The 22,167-nt window shown below is 42.9% G+C and overlaps 1 protein-coding gene across 2 annotated transcripts in view; it reads right to left on the minus strand.

The window, feature by feature from the left end:
* trabd2a (TraB domain containing 2A) overlaps positions 1–22,167 on the minus strand; it is a 54,215-nt gene that overhangs the window by 23,979 nt on the left and 8,069 nt on the right. For both annotated transcript variants that reach the window (XM_030085661.1, XM_030085660.1), the window contains 2 exons: positions 781–927; positions 226–400 (listed from right to left, as the gene is read on the minus strand). In XM_030085661.1, the coding sequence (XP_029941521.1) occupies positions 226–400; positions 781–927 (322 nt within the window). The remainder of the gene's footprint in view (positions 1–225; positions 401–780; positions 928–22,167) is intronic.

The following is a 22,167-nucleotide window of genomic DNA, read 5'->3' on the forward strand; positions in this document are numbered from 1 at the left end:
ACCATGTTTCCTCGGGTGCATCTCCAGCAGATCGCTGATCTGATGCCAAAGCTGGCTGAAGATCTCCGCTCGTCCAGTTAAAGCTCTCATGAGGAGGGTTTATTATTCAGTACAAATGTTATGATCTCCAAAGAAAACTATTATCTACCTCTCTGAAACAGAGCTTCTCATTCCTATCTTCCTTTTCTTTACTTAGTTTCGTGTTTTCGGGGGATGAACGCTCACCTGCTCCGAAGGCGAAGAAGAAGCTCTTGTCAGGATGCTCCTCCAGCAGGACTTTCACCCTCTTGCCCATTCGCTCATTCCTCTTGTAGATGAGCTCCTGTCTGAAGTAGCTGTCTATTTCCTGGGCGGTCACCTGCTCGCTGGGCGGCAGCGTCACATTATTGAAGTTCGGGACCTGGAGTGCAGGAGGCGGAGGTGAAAAAAAAGGTGGAGAAGCATATTTCTGATCAAAATTTTCAAGACTTTGACTCAGACGGTTTGAAAGTAGAAACTCTAAACCAAAATCTGTCAATTTAAGTTTGCCTCATGGCAGAGACACTCGGAGAAGAGGGTGATGGGAGCGAGGGGGCTAGGAGGTTAGAGGTGAGGGTAAGGGGTCAAGGGTCGTGTCAATGTGACAAACATAGGGTCAAGGGGTCAAAATGACTCCTAGCTTATTAAGTAGGGAGAAAAGTAGTTATGTAGCTCCGTAGATGATATGAGAGAAGACGAAATCAGATAAAACAAGACGAGACGTGCAGGGACAGACAGGACGGGGCCGGGAAGGTGTTTGACCTGCGAGGTGTCGTGATTGAAGATGATGGAGTTGAGATCCCCGCAGTTGTAGTGCCTGATGAGGTCTTCTGTGGTGTAGGGGACCTGCAGGCTCCCCGCCCTCAAAGACTCCTGCTGCAGCAACGTCTGGTTCAGGGCAAAGATCACCTGACGGAGACGACAGCGACCATCTGTTAATTCATTTCTTTTCACTCTGATGTCTGTTTTAGCAAATTTAATTTAAAAAGTACCCAGGAAAAATGAAGACAACAGTAAAACATGACAAATTCATAATGTGCCATTGCATTTGAGAGCCGATGTTAAAATCTTACATCCTGGTGTGAAACAAATACTGAAAAACTTGTAAGTTGATGGACTAAGGTGATGTTTCCTCTGCCTGTAACATTCTTTCTCTGGATGCTGTCTCTCCTGGACCATTAGCTCTGGACTCTGTTTAATGTGCCATCATCACCCATTTGTGTACTTTCACACCGGCACACCTTCATCTCCTCCATCTTTGGACTGCGTCTATTATTCCTTTCCTCTTTCATGTCACCCAGACAGTAGAGTCAGACCTTTTCTCTTCTTCACTGTCCTTTCACATCTTCAAAGTTTGGCAAAAAAAAGGTTTTTCATATTTGGCTCCATCAAAGCAGAGCATCATCCCTCCATCGAGCTGTGATGGATTTTAAAGTAATTTTAAAGAACATAAAAAAAAAACATCATGTAAATCATCATGCTCTTGTTTTAATTCTACTTTTATGTATGTTGTGAATTCACACTTTGTTGATCATTTTTCTAATTTGATCGAAAAATTAAAACTGAGACTTTGTACTTGATTGATTGCTATTAGCAGTATTTCAATCATATATCAACATTTCATACAAACATTTCACTGTTCTGAGCCACTTTCTACAGTGGGGCTTGTTGCTTGTTGGTGGATGACTGTGTGCCAGGATGAGCCAGGAGGGACAAGGAACTGGCTTCTAAACCGTCTCTTTACTAAAGTAAACAAACGGTTACTGTTGAACAAAACAACAACAAATTCCTGGCCTGTTCTCCACCTCCAGCCACACTCCAGCTTCCTCAAACACATCTGCTGCAGGCCCGCTCTCAATCGAATCAACATGTTGGCCCAGCGCAGGCGACGCCTGCTGCCGCCGCCTGCTGCCGCCGCCTGCTGCCGCCGCCTGCTTCACCAGATAAAGACTAAACTACAAGTGTCCATGTGAAGAGATATTCATCATTTCAGCTGCATACTGATTGATTGCCACATGCATGTTGAACCTAAATAAGCTGTTAGATGAGTCTGTGTGTTAAATTCACTGGATTACAGGAAAGGGTTTGAGTTTTCCTTGCCAGATCAGCCTCTCTCTGCAGAGATCAAGCTTTTGTGCGACCGTGAAATCGGCCTGTGTTTGGTGAGGGAGCTCTGGCGAGCCCAACGCCTGTGATCGGCACCGCCGGGACACACACACGCATACATGCACACGCAAACACACACACACACAGTCAACGACACAGAGACATGTACAGAAAGCACGGTCTCCCTCTGATCTCTCGCCATTCACGCCCGTACACACCTCTCACCCCGGCGGCCATTGATCTTGATTCCCATGAAAGAGGAGAGTTTGTGTGTGTTGTTTGTCGAAGGGAAACATCAGCCCGAGTTAAGATGTGTTTTGTCAGCTGTGAAACTATGTCAATGTCTCTATAGCGCGTTTGCATGTTGGGACAGCTCAGCATTCATGTGTGTGTGTGTGTGTGTGTGGCTGCAGATCTTGAATAAATTTCAGTATTGATATGCATACCCGTACGCCATGCGGCGGCGGCGTCTCTTTATTTTTTCGCGTCGCCTTTTCTAAGGTGCTCTGATGACACTCTCTCCTCCCGGCCGTCCCATTGTGGCGCCGCCGTGCAGCCGCGGAGAGGAGGAGAGGAGGGCAGCGAGGAGCAGATGCCTTCTTGTCAGGGGACAAAGGACCCCTCCGTCACCCTCTCCTCCGCTCTGCTCCGCGCTCCCTCCAGCTTTCATCGGCCGCGCATCAAAGTGGCGCTCTGCATATGAAAAGGGCCCCGTCTTTATGCCACGCAAATTAGCCTATCGCCGCCCCTCCCCGACTCATTTCACAAAAAACACCCTCACATCTGTGCCACGTCCGTGAAGGAAGGCCCTCATCTGCAGGGTCTCCCCTTTTTTCTCAGCGCTCTCTTCTCCTCTTTCTCCACTCGCCATGCCTTTCAGCCCCTTAAATTATGGCAGTGAAGGGAGGAGGAGGAGGAGGAGGAGGAGGAGGAGGAGGAGGGGGTGAGTAGGTGGGAGTATGGGGGAGGATCAGTCATACATAGGCAGACAGAAAGAGAGAGTAAAAAGAAAGAGAAAAGCGGGGAGATGGATGGGAAGACAACACTAGCGAGGAAAGGGAGGAAGGATGCAGAAAAGAGAAAATCTGAAAGAAAGAAAACCTCGACAGACCGACGCTTTCTTTCCTCTGTGATCCTCCTCTTCCCTCGGTGCACCGTGGGTCAGTGGGTGCATTTTCCCACTCGGCTCCTTTCATCAGGTCCCCCCTGTTTCTTCTTCTCCTCCACTGTGCTGTCCCCCAACCCACTGCCCCCCCCCCCCCCCCCCCCCCCCCCCCCCCCTCCACCCACACACACACCCACACACACAGACACACCCCTTGCTGATATCAAAGCAAGCAGAGCCAATGAAAGTCAATAATTGCCCTTTGTGATGGAAATGCCCCCTCTTGTTGAGATGGAGTGGGGTGGGTGTGCGCATCTAGAGCAAACATCATCACAGTCAGATTCCCACATGTGGAGATTTGGAGTGTGTGGCAGCTCGTTTGGAGAAAAAGAAGAAGAAAAAAACACTCGGTACTCTCACTCTGGAGTGCACATACTTAGGTTAGAGTTTGCAAAGTGAAGCATCTGTACATCTGGACAAAGACGCTGCACTAATAATTACCTGCGTGATCATCAGGTTATCTTTTTACCGTAACGCCTACATACATACAATACCACAGGTTTGATCAAGCTCTTCTGGTTTAATCTGCTCCAGATTTTCTGTGTGTTGCAATCTCTGTCAGGCAAGATCATGAAAACACAGTATTGAGCAAATAGTTGGAATCAGAGCTTTTTCTCTCACGTAGAAGCACCATTCATAAGTGGGAGCCACTTTAAGTCCACCATTAATGCATCTCAGAAGCGAAGTCAGGAGTCGGGCTGCACAAGGGATTGCAAATTTATCTTTACTCACTACTGGTTTCCGTGCACTGTGCATTCATGCTCTGCAAACTCAAAACAAGGGGTTAAATGTGACATAAATATGTGATTAATGGTAATGAATTCTCAAAATGTGTGGGAAAAACCACTTAAAAAATCTGAACGGATGGATATCTCCCAGTTATTTCATAGGTAGAAGCAGAGGAGAACTCTACTGCAAATCGTATCATAATCCAAACTCAACAGCAGCATTGGGTTTTGGAGGCGATCTGATCTATGAAATGATGAAAAATATACTTGACTAAGAAATGCTTTGTTTTCTGGAGTCACTCTCCAAATGTGAAGAATTAAAACATGCCAGATTTGAAGGTCAGAGCATAGAAACATCTAATGGCTTGAGTCATTTCTGTTTAGACTGTATCAGTGTAATTTCCCTCCCAGACAGACTCTCAGGATAAGAAGTGCTTCGAAGTCAAGGGGAAAAAAAGACCCTATAAAGAGAAATGGGTCACCAGCAAATGGGAAGAGATCAGGTTTAAAATGAAAAGTTTAAATGAAAGATCCTTGGAAATTAACACATTTTCATGTTTAAAAAAAAAAAGTAGTCTAAAAAAAGAACATACGTATATAAAACCTCCTTCAACTGTTTACCTTTTATTCTTACCTTCATGTTTGGTGCAGGCATCTTTTTTTTTTCATTTCAGCTTCTCTTTTATCATTTTACCATTTTCTCTTTTGAGCTTATTCTATTTTTAAACACTGGCTTTAATTTTTCCCCGAAACCTTTTCTAGTTCGACTTCGCTAAAAATCACTCAAATTCTCAATAATCATAGCGAGCAGAGATAAGCTAATGTGAGGTAATCTCAGCAACACGCTGAGTCTGTTTATGAACGCATGCGGCGTGTAAACTGTTCCTGATGTCCCGTCACAATATGAGCCGACTGTAATGTGAACAATATGTAAACAGCGAGGTCTGCTCCTTGTATGGCGAAGCCTGTGGCGAATGCAACGTATGGCGACTGTGCGAGGAGATTCAAGAGTGTTGCAGTCATTTCGTACTCAATTCGGTTTTAATGGTACATTAAAGAGGAGCATGTGTGCCTGCACTGAACTCTGTGTATGTGTGTGTGTGTGTGTGTGTGTGTGTGTGTGCGCTTGTTTTCCTACCAAACATGTGTCTCTGCAAGCAGGCAGGGCATTTATTTTATAGGAAGTGTTTGAAACATAGACCATTCTCATTGCTTACACACACACGCACACACACACACACACACACACACCAATACTGCAGTTGTAGCTCGTTCAATGAGTCTTGGCTATCTCCCAAGAACAAATGAAGACTTCCAAATGCTTCTCCGCTTCCTCCCTGACTCAGATGTTATCATAGTAACACAACTCTTCGTCTTTTTTTTTTTTGCCAGACACACACACACACACGAGTGGGGGCTGAAAGAAAGAATAAGAGGACAGAATATGACTCCTACTAGAAATCAGTCAGAAAAAAAATTTGATCCAACGAGAGTCAGAGCGAAAGAGCGAGAGAGGAAGAAAGAAAGGCAGAGATGGAGGAAAAGCCCGATGTTATCTGTGAAACCTCAGAGGAGGACACCGCAGACAGAGGTCCGGGCAGACAGGAATAGGCAGAGAGGGATTCTGGGTTACTTATGAGTGATGCTATCAGTGAAATGCTAGTCGGAGCAGTCAGCCCTAAAACAAGACCCGTCAGGATCGCAGCGGCGCTGCCAGGATCTCACAGGCCGAACTCTGAGACCGTGAAGTGAGGAGAAGAGACCTTCACACACCAACACCTGCTGCTCTGACCGGTGTGTGAGCTGCTCTTCACCGGGAGCTTTTAGAGACGCTGATGCTGAGGTCTGATCTGGAAGATGTATTTTTTGTTACATTTAAGTTAACCAGAAACCAGCAGTACAATCAGCGCACAGGGCAATTAAATACAAATCAGAGTTTCATTCAGCAATAAATCTGCTTTTTTATTTCTTTATTCTCTGCCTCATTTATTTGCAGTTTTTCTCCCTCCCAGCTTTTCTTCTTTTTTCATATCTTTTCCTTTTTCCCTTTTTCTTTTTTGTCCTACTTTTTTCATCACTATTACGATTACTGTTACTCACTCTTTTCTCCTGTTCTCCTTCTTGCTGTTTGTCCTCATCTTTTTTGTCTTCTTCTCAGTCTGTCCAATTTTATGCTTCTCCTGTAACTCCTCCTTCCATCTTTCTCTTGTCTTTTCAATTCTCTCCTGTTTAATTTCTTTATTCCTCCTTCTTGTCTTTCACCTTTTTCTTACTGTAATCTTCTTCTGCCCATCCCGTCCTTCTCTAACTCTATTTTCTTCTTCCTGTTGATGGTTAAATTTGTAGATTATCATCAAATCTAGTTTGAGAAGCATTAAATATAGTTTTATTAAAACAGTTCCGACGAGCCGAAATCTGAACAAAAAAAAAAAAAAAATTAGCGCTCTAAAATAATGAGAAACACACAAACACATGCTGAAGGTCAGATTTACTAAGATTCCTCTAAAATAAATTGGATGTTCTGACAGTGTTGTCAGTGTCTGTGAACTACAGAATTCTCATTTCATACCATGACATCGAACGGGAGCGTTCAACGCATGTTTTGTCTGCATTAGGACAGAAAAGCTGCTTTCTATGCACTATGGCAGCATCTTCTCAGCTTCAGGCCCATTTCAACCTTCTATTAAGCTATTTGTTGGATAGCATGAACGCCTAAGCAATGTCGAACAAACGTCATTCCACATTCAGAAATTCATAATGACTTGATGTGAGCTGTATTGCACATTTGTCAGATAGTTAATGGATCAGCTTCAACTTGTGTTGAGAGTAGGCAAAAAGTTCACATCAGTTTGATGATTAGTGTGAGAGTTTTCATGTTTCCGACCATTATGGTGGAACATATTAAAAATGCTACCTGTTGTACATTTTGTTTTGTTTTTTCCTCCACATTTATAAAGAAATAGCCTCACACACACATAAAAATCATTCATGGCTACACCAGCTTTCACTTTCTGCCTGAAAACCTTCCATCTAAACGCGGATACACACACACACACACACACACACACACACACACACACACACACACACACACACACACACACACACACACACACCTGTCAGATTGAGTTATCAGTGTTGTTTCTCCGCTTCGTCCCTCTGCCTCTCTCTCCTCCCTCATCCCGTCCCTCTCTCTCCCCCTCTTCTCTCACTTCTTCCCCGCTCGCCCGCGAGTCCACTCTCACTTGCACATTCATCCTCCCATCATTTCATTCCTCCTTTCCTCTCCCCCTTTGATCCCGCGCCTCCCCCTCTCTCTCCTTCCATCCATCCCTCCCTCCTCTCTCGACTCTCTCCTTTGATCCTATACATCCCCTCTATCAGCCAGGTCTTTTAAGATTTGACCTCTGCATTCCTGAGGTCACTAATGACCTCCTTGCTCCGTGTGTGTGTGTGTGTGTGTGTGTGTGTGTGTGTGTGTGTGTGTGTGTGTGTGTGTGTACACCTGTACAAGATTAGGTCTTTTCTTTTGTGTGTTTGTATGTACATGCATGCATCTGTCTATTCATAAGAGAGCATGTGTGTTTGAGTGTGTGTGTGTGTGTGTGTGTGTGTGTGTGTGTGTGTGTGTGTGTGTGTGTGTGTGTGTGTGTGTGTTTAAATGCTTCATCATCCTGGATTACTGCAGATTGTGCAGAGCTCACGGCAGACCTTTGAAGATAGCTTTATTAATTTTCCAATACGATACAAAAGAAAGGAAATATGGGGGCCAAGATTTCCTACGCTGCAGAGAAAGAGGAGAGAAGGAAAACAGAAGCCGAGTCACACCGAGGGAAACTTCCCAGGCTCAGAGCTGAGAGCAATCACGACCAGAACATGGTCTGAAAGGAAAATCCATCCTCTGATGAATTCACATGTCCTCCTCCTTCTGATGACGGACGGCTCAATCAACGGATGTTAACATAAACAGCTCTCTAAGAGTCTGTGTGCACAAAGCTTCTTTTCTTTCAGACCTGTTTTCTCTTGGGAAGAAAGTATTCAAGCATTGTTTATTTTATATGGACCCATTTATGTTCAGCCTTGCAGGGTTTCATCATGAGGACTGGTGGATTTCAGGTTCGATCCCCAATGTGGCGTCACGATCGCCTGGTTTATTTCCTCAAGTCTCTGACCTGCTCAGCTGCCCCCGGGGACCCCGGACCCCGAGAGTCTGGACTCGCCTTACGCTCAGACTGATGTAATTCTTGAAGTATGGGATACTGTCATTGATTTTTCTTTTAATATCTACGCATGAAAAATTGATTTGCTGAATTTTGGAAACAGTGCCTCCCAGCATGCCTCAGATCCCAGTGTGACACACTCCAGTTGTTTGCTGTAGTTAATCAGAAGTCCCAGCATAATCAATTCTCATTGTTTAAAAAAAAAGAACATGAAAATCAAACAGACTCATGAGATGAGAATATTGAAGTACGGGATGGAAGGTCATATGAGGTGAGCGATCAGTTCGATTCATAAGTCTGGTGAATGCCCAGCTCAATTTGTGCTTCATTTATAGTCTATTATCAGTCTAAAGTTCACTCTGTTGTTGTCACGCCAACAGAAAATAGTAAATTAGACCAAGATCTGCTGCATTTGTGCATGATGTAGGAATGTCAGAGCTCATCACCTGAGACCTGCTGCCTGATTCTTTTACAGGGCGCCGCAACAAGTACCTGTTTTCAGTGTGGTTTAAAATCTACAGAAAAGTTTCCCAGTAAAGTCTGACTGACTGAAAATGTGAAATGGTTAACTGTGGTTCAATCAAAGGAACGTTTCTCAAGTAATATATTTTATTTTCCTTCACTTTAACTTCTTTCTTTATTCTTACCTCTAAAAAAGTCACAGGTTGGAGTGTAATACTTCGAAGGTTTCTGAAACTTCAGGGCTGCTGAATCTGCTGAATGGTGGGATCTCTTCTGATTGGATGACTATTTGATGTCACCTAAGAAACTCAGCGTTTGAGTGGTGTGTGTTTTTTCTTCATTTATCACCACTGTGCTTTGATTAAATGGAGGATTCCAGCATTTTGAACCCGTCTTGTTACCCATCTTCTTGTTGCCTCATTGAACCATTTATCAACCCTCCTGCTTTCAGGTCATGCTGGGAGCACTTTTAGTTCCCTGAAGAGAGGCACAACCAGGTACTTTTGATTTAAAATGCACCTTTCCTTTGAAAATGTATCTTTAGATTGCTCAACATTTCACATTCCTGTCCTCTTACAGTGGAATAGATCACTTATTTCAAAGCACGGCACGCTGACTTGAGCGAAACTATTGGCCGACACACAAATGCATTTATATGAAACTGTGAATACAGTTCTCCTTCTCTCTCGGGCTGTCTCGCTCTGCCTCGTGCTGTAAAAACAATCTTGCAGGGTGCATTTACCTTGGTGCCCGGACGCAGCCAAATATTTAGGCTGTCACAGAGAATCAGCTTCAAACCCGGCGGCTGGAGGTTCACGTGCGTGTGTGTGCGTGTGTGTGTGTGCTGGGAATTGTGGTGATTGTAATGTCAACTTCTCGAACCTCCCCACGCGACCCCCTCCACCCCCAAGTCAGGCCGACTGTCCTGCGTCACTGTAACGCCCCAAACAAAGATGTTCACAAGTCCCAACAAGCGCAAAATGGAAACGCCGATCATCGCGGTGCCTCAATAGACGCTTCAACAGCTTTTACTGTGAAATTTCTAAGACTTCATTTTTTTTATTTAAAAAAAACAGCGTAGAACTAAAAAAAAAAAAATTGACATGGCATCATGGTTTAACAGTCCAAAATGATGGTTCCTTATTTGTTTCCTGGTAGCTGTTGTGTAAAATTACAGGAAAACGTGCAATCTATTTTGCAAAAATGTTAGCGTCAACAAGCAATCAGAGCTAAATTAATGTCAGCTCGCGCTTACCTGGCACTAGTTACCGTTACGTATTCACTTTTTGTTTGCTTTCGGTACACAAGATAGTAATTTTTACCCATTTGGGCCGAGCACAGCCCTGAAATAACTCAAAATGTTTCAAGCTTGATTCAGATTTTCCTTTCTGTGCTTTATTTCGTTCAGTCATAAAACTCAGACTATCTAAGGGAAACCTTCTGAACGGTGGCACGAAGCGTCACTCTGACAAACCAGCAGGCAGCAGTGAAGAGTTTCTGACCGCAGGCTCCCGCTGTTCATGCACTTTCTCTCAATCCTCCTGCCTCCTCTTCCTCTGCCTTCACACGCACATACATGTTCATAAGCAGCGAGCCGCCCGGCCGTTCCGCGTCCGTCAGTCCGGCCAAGAAACAACACGGCGGGATCTGGAGGACGCAGCGAGCCACAAGGAAAACAGCCATCAATCTTGACGACCGTCCGCTGACTGGAGGCGCAGTCCTGTTAATTCAGGACAGCACGAGTCAAAAACAACACTGCCAGGCCGTTTCATGCCGAGACTTTAACCAATACAGCTGCGAGCACTTACTGCGGACCCACAATGACCATCTGAGAATTCACATTGTGTGAGTACGAGTCCACGTGTTATCACGCAAACAGAGAGTCTATTAGATCAAGACGTGCTGCGTTCACGCAGGGGAAAAATATCTGCGATGTTCAAACCGCTGACTGGAGCATGGCTACCAGAAAACTGGCTCTCATCACTGTGTGAGTTATTGTTTAAAACATTTGTCTTCACTGCAGATAATAAATACTGGTGCTATTGATGTTATCCTAATTATCACGTTTAGTGACACACCCATATCTATTGTTTTGTTCTTTTTCTTTTCGACACACTTAAAACATATTAGAAACATCCAGCTCATGTCACACAATAACAGCTGCGGTCAGTTTCACAGCACTCACACAGTATATAAATACAAGTCGCAGTGCGGAGTCGCAGGCTTTGACCTCAGCCGCCGACTCAAGACTCTAAAGGTCACTAATGGACTCTGTACAATAAACTCATTATTGAGGGAATTGTTTGGACAAAGAGGCAGTGTCCAAAATGGAGACCGATACTAAAGGAAAGAAACATTTCAGCGGTTTAAAGTTTCTGAGTATCAGACAAGTTACATTAAAGAAAGAAATGCAAAGAAAATGGTTCTATTTCAATCTCATGTAAAGATTAGGCTGTTTGGACGCATCGTCTTGGTTTTATGTTCATTTGGAGTTCTAAAAAGTTAATAAATTTCATGCCTGTTCAGTTTTTTTTCTAGTTATTTGGATTTATTGTTGCCATAAATATAATATTTCAATGTTTTGCTTTTTTTTTTTCAAAACCAAATGATAAAGCTACAGGTTACAGAATTACTGCAACAAACTTGTCACTTCTACACATGAAGAATACATGATGCTCAAGCATGAATATGACTGTCAAATATTCCAAACATCTAATGATGAGGCTGTACAAATCAACATCACAGCAAACCAGAACTAACAAAATGGAGGAAAAAAAAGTTAAAATATCTGATGATTTATGCAAAACTACAATGTAAAGAAGGAATCACTGATAGATAAAGTGCATCCACTGAAACATCAGCATCCGCTGCATGAATTTCTTTCTTTCAGAGCTAAATTCTCTCACGTTTCAAAGTCTGTATAGATCTTCACCCGCTCGGCCAGCGAAGCGGATGATGGGTAAAGTCTGGTTCAGACAACATGTTCTCAGCATCGAGCATCAACAACGGCAAAGAGCAGCGCCAGAAATAAAATCCCCTCCTTTTCACTTGACAGAAGTCAGATATGCAGCGGGGATCAAAAACCCACACGGCGCTATTTGCGCGGATCTGCAGTTCCCCTAAACCACTGGCCCGGACTCAGAACCAGAGCAGGGCTGGCGAACCAGTGTGAAGACACACACACACACACACACACACACACACAAACACACTCACACATCAGCACACGCCCTCTGTATTATTATGCACGTAAACACATGCAGTCAACTCGCATCGATTCCGTTCTTCTAAACAAGACATGCTGAGCCCAGCATGCTCCACCTCGACCTTTAACTCCAGCCACACACACACTCACACTCACACACACACACACAGAGTGGGTCTATGTAATGGAAAAATCGTATTCAGCATCCAAACCATCTTCGAAATATATCTGTTTATAGTGCCTACGGACTGATCAGAGTTGGAGAAAAAAGAGCTGAAAGAGATAAACAGAGGCCCAAAACAATTTAAAGAGATAAACACTGAGAGGAAAGAGACTATAACGCCTGCGAGTGAAGGGAAATCAGAGGCTGTGATAAAGGTGGACAGATGGAAAATGTGAAAAACAGCAACGGCTGTTGTTGTTGTTGTGCAGACGTCTGCTGTGACCCACAGCCGCACGACCACAGACTTATAAACAGGCAACAAAATATGAAAAGCATCCAAACATACAAAACATGGCGGATGGGAAACACAAGCCACCAAAATAACTGCTGTCAAAGCGGCGGAAAACGACATGAAGGACAGCAAAATAGACTGTGAATCACTAGAGACCAGCGGGAGACGAGACGTGGAAAGACTGAGGGATGGAGGGAAATGAAGAGAGGGGGTTCTGTTATTTAGATGTAAAAACTGAAATGAACAGTTAATTAGACATTTGTAAATTACTTGTTTTTCTCAGTTTACAGCCAAATAAGAACAGAAATCAGACAAACAGCAAATAACATGTAAAAAAAGGAGAAGCAGGCAATGACGGATATATCCGCTTTTTCAACTTAATCATAAACCGCGTCTTTTCCATTTTGTTTTGCTTGAATTCACCATGGAGTGATTGGATGGAGTGCTAAAATATAATGAATAAAAACACAAAAGAACACGACACTGAAGCTAATATGTTATAAAATCTGCAAATGAGAGTCATGTGGAGCGATCGGAGGAAAAGCCTCTGAGTTTAACAACAGATGATGAAAGCTGGGTAGATTTTCTGGCCTTTGATGCCAAAACAGACATAATCATAAACATGACGAACGTTTTTCAGACTTATTAAAACGCATTGTTCATTGCACATGAATACATTAGCAAACATCCCTGCCAGTGTTTTAGTACAATCTTAAACACACGTCCAATATTCTATATTCATTGAAGCAGATGTGCTAAATTGAGTGTGTGTTTCTGTGTGATGTGATACTCTCTGCTTTCCGTTGGTATCATATCAGTTTCACACGTGCACATTGTGTCAAGTTTTGTGTGAACACGTGCCACACCCGATGGAATTCCTTCAAAAGTTTTCTGTTCTGTTGAGTAAATGGAAATTCTTTCTGATGAATGTGTTCAATACGTTTTGATTTCTAACCTTCACTTGCGACTCCTCACAGATTCCGAACAAGTTTATATTGATGTCAAATCCTTCAGAGTGACTCCAATGTTGCATCTAAAGCCTCCTCTTCATAATCCGGACAAACAGACCCTCCACAGCGAGGCGGGAGGTTAAACCGGCGTCTTTGATATTAAGCTTTTGAGGCTTTCATGACCTCAAGTACCACAGACAGACAATCCTCAAACCTGTAGCTCTGTTTAGACAAAAACGAGCCAGAACGGCTTCGTCCTCAGACGGAAACCGACTCTGCGAGGAGACACCTGATCCACGTGTTTACTGCCTGCGTTGGTCCAACGTGGACGGCTGCTTGCACGAACGCTGCGAACCACATGGGCATCCGATACTTCCCGTACGCGCCTCTTTGGTCTCCGTAGGCGTGTTTGCGTCTCGTGTTTTGACTGCTCAGACTGAAGTGTCAGAGTGGCGTTTCACTAAACACCACAATTTCTTTGTAACTGACTCATAGATTTGCTTATTTACAGGCAGTCAGATTAGATAAATGTAAAAAAAAGACGATCAAAGAATCAGAGGTGTCTTTCTGAGGAGTGAGAAACATATTAGCTGCTTTTGTGTGTGTGTGTGTGTGACGAGTCATTTAAACACACAAGCATTACCCGGGAGATGGTCAAACATGCAAACAGAAATCCACCGCACACACACACACAAACATAACCACACACCGCAGGTTTATACAACATCTCTGCCTCCTTCTCCTTTATGGATTCAAAACAAGCCGGAGCAGCAGACCATCACATTTCCAGTTGTGTTCAGACCCGATATCTGTCAGCCGGCCAAGACGCAACGGCTATTAATCAAAACGGAGCGCACAAACCGAAAAGATCTTATCGTCCTCCGCAACTGCAGGCTGTTAGATTTAGCACTACTGTTTCTACCTTGATTTTTCACACACGCCGGGGAAACTGTAGACTCCGCGTAGCTCAAATCTCCAATTAGATTAAGTGCTGCAGGGCCAGAGCGCTTTTTTTTTTTTTTTTTTTTTTCCATGCTACAACTACAGATGGACGTTTTCCTCTGTCATCAGAGACAGAAAATCTGTAAAGAAAATTGTGAATTAACAGTAAATGACGTTACTTAATTGTATTGATCAAGTACAACGCGGTGTGTGACTGATTGTGAGCAATTTCAGTCAAGAAAATTTAATGATTTTGCGCTTAAAGTGCCAGCTGGGTGCCAACTCCGATCACGATCTTCCACTTTGTGTTGAGGAAAAAGCAAAACCGGGCCGGAGGTGAGGCCAAAGACACGAGAGACGGTTGTATTCCCGAGCGAGACGGCTTCCCATGCTCATTTCTTTGAGGTTACATGATAATAGCCCACCTCGGCGGCCGCCGAGTCCCGGCTCGGGTCAGCCGAGTGTGTATCTTGCGTCTCACATGATATTGGCTGGGAAAAGCTCCAGCTCCTCGCAACCTTAGTTTAGGGTGTAGTGGCTTTGCGTGTCATATGAAATACGGGGTCATTTTTCCTTTTTTTCAAAATATTTTTGCACTGTAAAGACAATTTTGGGTCTTGAGGTCTATATGTACTGTATCTCCTGTCACACATCGCCACAAACAATTGCGATCTCGAGTAAACAAGGTTTTCTCTCTACATCTTGCTTTTGTCACTGATTATATGTTATTTTATATCACGCAGTAAGTCTGTCAGCAGTGTAGCAAACCTTGGGGTAAGTACCTGACTGCAGGCGAGTGTGTCTGGGGTCATGGAAGTTCCATTGTTTCAGAAATCACATTTTTAAAACTGAAATCAAAGGTTAATGCAATGATCAACCATTAAATGTACAGAAATAAATGTACTTAAAATACGATTGAAGTATTTTGTGTTTTGTCTGTTCTGCTTGTGGAGATTCTATCGTTATTAGTGACGGGGAATTTTATTTAGCAGCAATAGAGATGTAGAAACCGATCTCTTACATGTAAACAGCAAAAACAAGCTACAGGCCTCAAATGTCAGCGAGCAAATTTTCAGTGCAGGTTGAAAATCCTCACCCAGAAGAGAGAGAGAGAGAGAAGAAAAAAAAAATCTTGTTGATGTTTAAGGCAACTATTCATTACGCTCCTGTTACACCAGGAGAAATGTACCAGTGTGAAGACGTTGGCCTGTCTGAGTCTGAAGTCGGGTCGAAACCTCTGCGGTCAACAGTAAAGTCCCAGAAAACCCTCCTGTGTGGCGCTCACCTGCCAAATTCCACCCAAGCCACAGAAATGTGGAGCCGAGCCAGAGAGACACAAGTGGATTTATGGTCACATTAGCGCGTAAATGATGCGGTTTCATAGCTCAAGTTTGGAAAAAAGTTCAATTCTATCAGTATCTGGATAAAGTGTGTATCAAGGTTTAAGTTAAATAGCTGCTAACTGACTCCGACTGATTAAAGCAAAGTCAAGAAAAACATGAAAAGCAATAAACACGCAGCGAAAACAAGTTGCTGAATTAACACAAACTTTTCAGCAGCCTCCAGGTGACACACAGCACGATGACATGGACTATTAATGGTGTGTGTGTGTGTGTGTGTGTGTGTGTGTGTGTGTGTGTGTGCAGCTTGCGGACAGCTCTGGCCCCGTGTCGCCCGGCGGCGGTCCAGTCAGGGTTGGCTCGGAGGAGACCCTGGAATCAGTCCAGAGCAGCCGCAGACCTCACCAGCGCTCACAAACCTCAGCGTACAAGGTGCAATTTATGTGAAACAGCAAAAGGTGAACGGTCATTTAAAACCAAACTTATAGCCAAACAAAAAAAATATATTAGATTTTTACATCGCTTTGAGATGTTATTTTGTTGGTATGACTCATATTCCATCAGAAATGGTTTGTTCCAGTGCAAAACGTCTTTTTTCATTCCTTTTATACTAGTTCGACAGTGATTGGACATTGATTTGATGAATCCCATTTCATCACAATTTTTAACTAATACCCTAATCTTTTTTTTTTCACAAACAGAAAAAAACTCAACCAATTTAAATTTTTTCCCCTCTGGAAGTAAGGAAAAAGTTTTCGTGGCATTCACAATGACGAAAAATCCCACAGCCCTGATTTATATTATGTCTTACAGTGTTGGAAAAGCTGCTCAAATCTTGCGGTGACTGCTTTGAAAAACGAGTGGATTTACTTCATAATTTCTTTGCACACACAAAAAAAAATTCCCTCTAATTCTCCATCTTATTTGAGATAGTTTGGAATCTGTATTGCTGTGAGAGATCAGATGAAGTGCTCTTCAGCTGTTTTCAGGAGAGGTTAGAAGTTGGGATTCATACATTTTGGAATTAAAAGCCAACCACATTTAAGCAAAACACATTTTTTTTGTGGCTTTCGCCTCAAACTATGTTCCTACTCCAGAGGTCACCAATGATAAAATCACAGTCTGATTAATTTCATGGTAAATTCTTAAAACAGAAGCATAAAGCCGTTCGCTGCAGATATGCAGCTGCATGTAAACAAACTCATTATTCAGTCTTTATCTGATGGACGTCGGGGCTGCGCCGGAATGCGGCTGCCGAGTTTCCTACCACACACAGAACCCACCGTAACACTGTTTTAATAGCATGAAACCAGTCCAGAGGCACAAATAACACACTGACATCAGGCGTTACAGCGAGCGGAAGGCCATAGTGTGTCAGAGACATGGATATCTGTAACACTTAATTCACATTATGCGGCTGGATGGAAATGCTGTGGCGATAGTTTGACAGCAAAATTACAGCAAGTGGGTTAATGTGCAAAGTGAACGAGTGTCAGAAGACATGTCAGCTGCACACATAGGAGAGAGCCGCTGCTGGCTGATATTTTACCACTTCTAATTTACTCATTTACTATTTTCTGCTGTTAACATGTCTTCTAACTGTTTTATATTACGAAGTTTTATATATATGTAGATAAAGTGTATTTCACCGAAGCTGTAAAACTGAGTGTTTTGATTTAAACCTGCAAACACAAGTAAAAAATAACATCAAAATCAGGATAACAGAAAAACAATGTGTTCTTTAGGGGGAAAAGTAATTACTTCAACTGATTTAAATGTCAGGTATTGGATATATTTAAAAAAAAACTACTTCAGGATTTTTGTCACTTTTTTTTGCATTTCTTAACAAAGTCAGCTAAACTTCAAAATGACTAAATGGTTATGAAAACAAAACTTAAGGAGTATCTGGATCAGATTTACTGCGGTGGACTCAGTCTCATGCTAATTGGGGGCTAATTGGCCATAGATTTGTAAAAACAAAGGCCCTGAGGGCTCGGCCGCAGTCGTCCTGCGACAAAAAACCCCAAACCTGCACGACAAAGGAGGGAATGATGAGCTGCAAACAAACCGCCGTTAGCATCATAATGACTCCTGCGGCTCTTACCTATAATCTACATTAGCTTTAATTACGGGACGGCCACTGTTAGTTGGTGTTAAAGTCATTTGTAGATGCTGAGCTGTTCGTATTGAAACGAGGCTGTGAGACGGCCGGGGAGCCAGTACGTCGTCACTCAGCTCCTTCGCTTCAGGATCCGACGCTGGAAGGCTGGATGGAAAACCGCCCGCGAAAATAAGCTGCGACAGAGATATCTGCCGATTCATCTGCAATTACGCTCAGAGTTATTTTTACTTGTCTCATTTGAGTTATTACACATTAATCCTCGCGGCAGATCGAGTCAGTGATTAATTATTGGTAATGAAGCGTGCAGAAGTGGAGTGTTACCTTGGAGCCTTCGGCCAAGTTAAGCACGGCTCCGAGGCGTGTTTTGTGTTTTCACTTTAACACCGAATCCTATCAAAACACGAAATGCAATTCACTAATAGTGTAATTGCTCAACATTGTGACCGGCTGTTACATGTTTCGTCAACATCTGCGCCGAGCTGTTGTCTCCATTTTGAAAAAACATTATAATTACGTGGAAACTGTGAGAGATTGCTTGAAGCGAGTACCTCAAGATCTGATGATTGAATTCCATTGAAAAGCTGCGATGCTTCCATTTTAAAAGATTCCTGTAATTAATCAAAGGGCAGGTAACAGTTAAAGGTTAAAGTAGAAGTAAACACAATTATGAGAGCATTTCCAAACTGTTTACATTAATGAACTAGAATAACTCTTTGGAAAAATTCTGAAATTCGATCGACCAGAGCTCCACTCCAGTTTTGCCAAAGCTTTCTTTGGCCACATCTCTGCAGCCTTTAGAGTGAACATCTTCACAAATTCAAATGCTCTTTCTCAAACGTCAAGGTTTTATGTCTCATTGTTGTGTTAATTCAGTCGCAGAGCTCCAGTAAACCTGAACTTTATGATTTCTAATTGATGGCCGGCTTTGGTCCACACACTGTATGTTTGACACCCTTCATTTGATACAAGTTAGAAAATATTTAAAATTGTGTTGGTTGATTGCCATTTTTAAGCCTCTTTCAGTGTTTTTGTTCACATTATGCTTATTTTTTGTATATTTCCCTAGGAGTTTGTGTTGTGAAAAGCTTTCTGCAGTCAACAGCGTGTATTATTTCCAGCATCTGTACCAGTGCAGCACAATGTTGATACTTGGAGCCTCCTGAGCCAGCACATAATTTCCCCGACCTGGTGTTAAGTCAGAAAGACAAGCTATTAAATCCCCATTTGAGCTGCAGAAGCTTGTGTTACACAACCAGGAAAAGCCTGCGGCAAGCTCGGCGAGTCGAACTCCGCTCGGCGGGACTGTATGGCGATACTTTGAGGGATCTGAGCTTTTTTTTCTTCTTGGCACACCGTTGGCACCATCCGGCTGCATGCGATTCGCTTTCAATCAGAAAAACTAAACAATGCAAATGGATGGAGGTTTGCAGAAATGGAAAATCTAATTCGGTAAAATTGCTCTTCCATGATGTGACAGCAGCACAGAGCAGAGTTTTCCGAGGGTCATGCAAAAACTCTGCATCAAAGAGTTGGTTCGGAATACCCTTTCAAAGCATATAGAATAATATAGATACCAGCATATGCATTACTTTTGTATATATATATATTTTTTTTTTTTTCTGTGTTTTAAAATAGGTTCAATTAACAAAAATATTTAAGGAAGAATGCAAAGTATCTCCTATTAGCAAGCATCGGTTTTCTAATTGAGATGTATTTGTTATCTGCACCATTCACGTGAAATCTGGCTCTTCCATCACCTCAATCATTTGAATTTCAGTATCTTCAGTCTGCATGTGCAGAAGATTACAGCGCTGATCCAAGCAGCTGTTTCACATTCACCTCCTCATCTGCTGCAATTACGGCAAAATCTCTGCATTACACTCGTATCGGTTTTGTTTTATTTCTTTATTGCTTGGAAAATTGGAGCAATCAACATAAACCCATTTTTATTTATCGAAAAAACAACTTAGGAGTATCACAATGCATTTTTTTTTCTCAGTAGCATCTGTTGTGGATGAAAAAAAAGTGTTTTTGAGAGCGACTCCAACTCCTCGTCTTTGTCTCCGGTGTCATGTATCCGGGCAGATGGACAGATAACGTCTGAAGAAACGCCAGACGTCGTATACGGGACTGTTTGGTCAACAGCGGGGAGGAAATCAAGCACCTCACTGCGACATGAAACCAGCCACTCGAAAAGAGGCTGCGAGGAAGTGTGGGAAATCTGACCGTAGAACTGCATACGCACGCACGCATCTGTGCGCAAATCCTCCGCTATACCCTAAAATGAACCCTCACAAACAAGTGCAGTGCAGGAGTGCACATGTGCACGGAAACAGTCAAACACGCGGAGAGAAATAAACAGACGAGAGCAATTACACGAGCAAATACACAGCGGCCAGATACACCCAACACTGTAATTAAACACGGAGCGTTTACTCCCTGTGATCAAAGCAGAGCGTGGCAAGATAATAAATTATTCTATGAGCTATCTAGAACCGAAAATCACCAGTGAATACTGTCAGCGTGAGTACAAACCAGTTATTACAGTACGAGAATAAATAAGCAACTGGAGTCTGTGTTTAGTGGGAACAATTGGTTGGGCAATAAAATCTAAATCATCAGATTGGAGGAAAAAAAAACATCAAATACCATGGTATTTTAACATACAAGTAAATCAGAGCTGCCAAGTCGAAAAGAAAAGAGTCAAAAAAGTAGTGGAAGGCAGGTAGGCAGGTGATTTTATCCAGCTCTGCAGCGATCATACCTGTTCCACTTCCCTGGAGCTTATATTACGCCATCATCTGTTATCAACATTAGAAGATGTGTTCCTTTTTTCCTTTCCATGATTTTCCGCTAAAACAAGAATGTAAAATTCATCTCCTATGATTACGTTTTATTAGTGTGACTCATTCAGCAGCATATGGGCAAAACATTTTATATCCAAGTAACAAATGAATCGCCTTTGATCCGACCTGATTACCTGGCAGAGAATTAATCTCCCGCTTCAAAAACACCTTAATGAGCCTAATAGATTCCAGCGCAGGTTGAGATTTATTGCTGCTGGGCGGATCATATTGGTTTACGTACCCCTATGAGGCAGAAAGGCCATTGTGCTCCGACGCTCACTGATTCAATGGAGCGGAGAGCTACACTTCTTTCCGGCGGGACAAATGAGATCTAATCAGATTCGCCGCCTGCTTGTTGCTGTGTAATACTGTCATTACGCCAGCATATGTGCTCACCCCCCACTCACACACACACACACAAGGAGTCATATTCAGAAATAAAACTGTGTGTTTTCTTTGATATTCATTTGATTTCTTGCCAAAGGTTTGTTGGAATTGTAAGACATGTTATTGGTAAGGGAAGGAAAACGTTTCCAAATTCGTCTCCTTTTGGCTGCAAAAGCAAGTTTCAGACAAGTCTGTCTAATCATATCACTCCATCCATCCTCCGTAGTGCTGCATCCAGCTGGAGGAATCCCAGCTGACTATGCGTGAAGCTGGTCGTCAGAGCAAACTCACACAGGCAGAAAACTCACAATCACACCTACAGGCAGTTTGGGGTCGGCAGTCAAACTCACTTGGACTGTGAGGGGAAACTGGAGCATGTGCACTCACACAAACATATGTAAGATATTTTTAATTTTGCCATCTGATGTTGTTATAGAGAGGTTTAGTAGATTTTCCTCTGTGGGAAAACTCTGGAAATCAGCGGCAATTTGCCCAAAGCGATGCCCATGCTCTGGAAGGAAACAAGGACGTGATCTGCATTGTGTATTTACACTTCCTACAGCCGTAGCAGCCAGTTCTGGAGCTCCTTCAGATCAGGGTATCACTGTGGTGTATGAGTGTTGAGATGCTGATTCGTTATGACGGAGCTCCGTCCGCTAAATTCAGATTTTGATCTGGCTCGTACGTAATCTCCCCGATCTGAACGATAATCCCAGACGTCTTCCCACAAAACCACTGATCCAAAAACAAACCGTATTCAGGATTATTCAGTGTTAAGATTTAAGAAACTCTCATCACGGGAGTTTTGAATTTCATGGCGTAATTGAAACCAGACTCTGATCTTTGTGCGGAGAAATTTTCTCTTGGTTGTAGATCCAGATGATGAAAACTGTGGGAGGTGACAGTTTACAGCAAACCGTAACCATGGGAGTCTAAATAGGAAAGATGTAATAAATAATTAAGGGTAAAATGACTTCATTATGTCAATTTTTTGGCTCACTCTTATGGCGGATGCTCCTTTTGCTTATAAGAGCAAACCTACAGTTAAAAGACTGTCAGACGTATCACCATGATGTCTTCAGCGGAGAGCGAGTCACGCCCTGCTTCCTTCACGGCTCCTCCACTAATATCAGTCTGCATCTCAGCTTCCCCTTGTTCTCTCGGTCATGAATGAACCAAACAAGCTTCAAACATTCCTTCTCTGCTCCCGTAGACGTACAC

This window comes from Salarias fasciatus (genome assembly GCF_902148845.1).
Source record: "Salarias fasciatus chromosome 7 unlocalized genomic scaffold, fSalaFa1.1 super_scaffold_4, whole genome shotgun sequence".
Lineage (NCBI taxonomy): Eukaryota > Metazoa > Chordata > Actinopteri > Blenniiformes > Blenniidae > Salarias > Salarias fasciatus.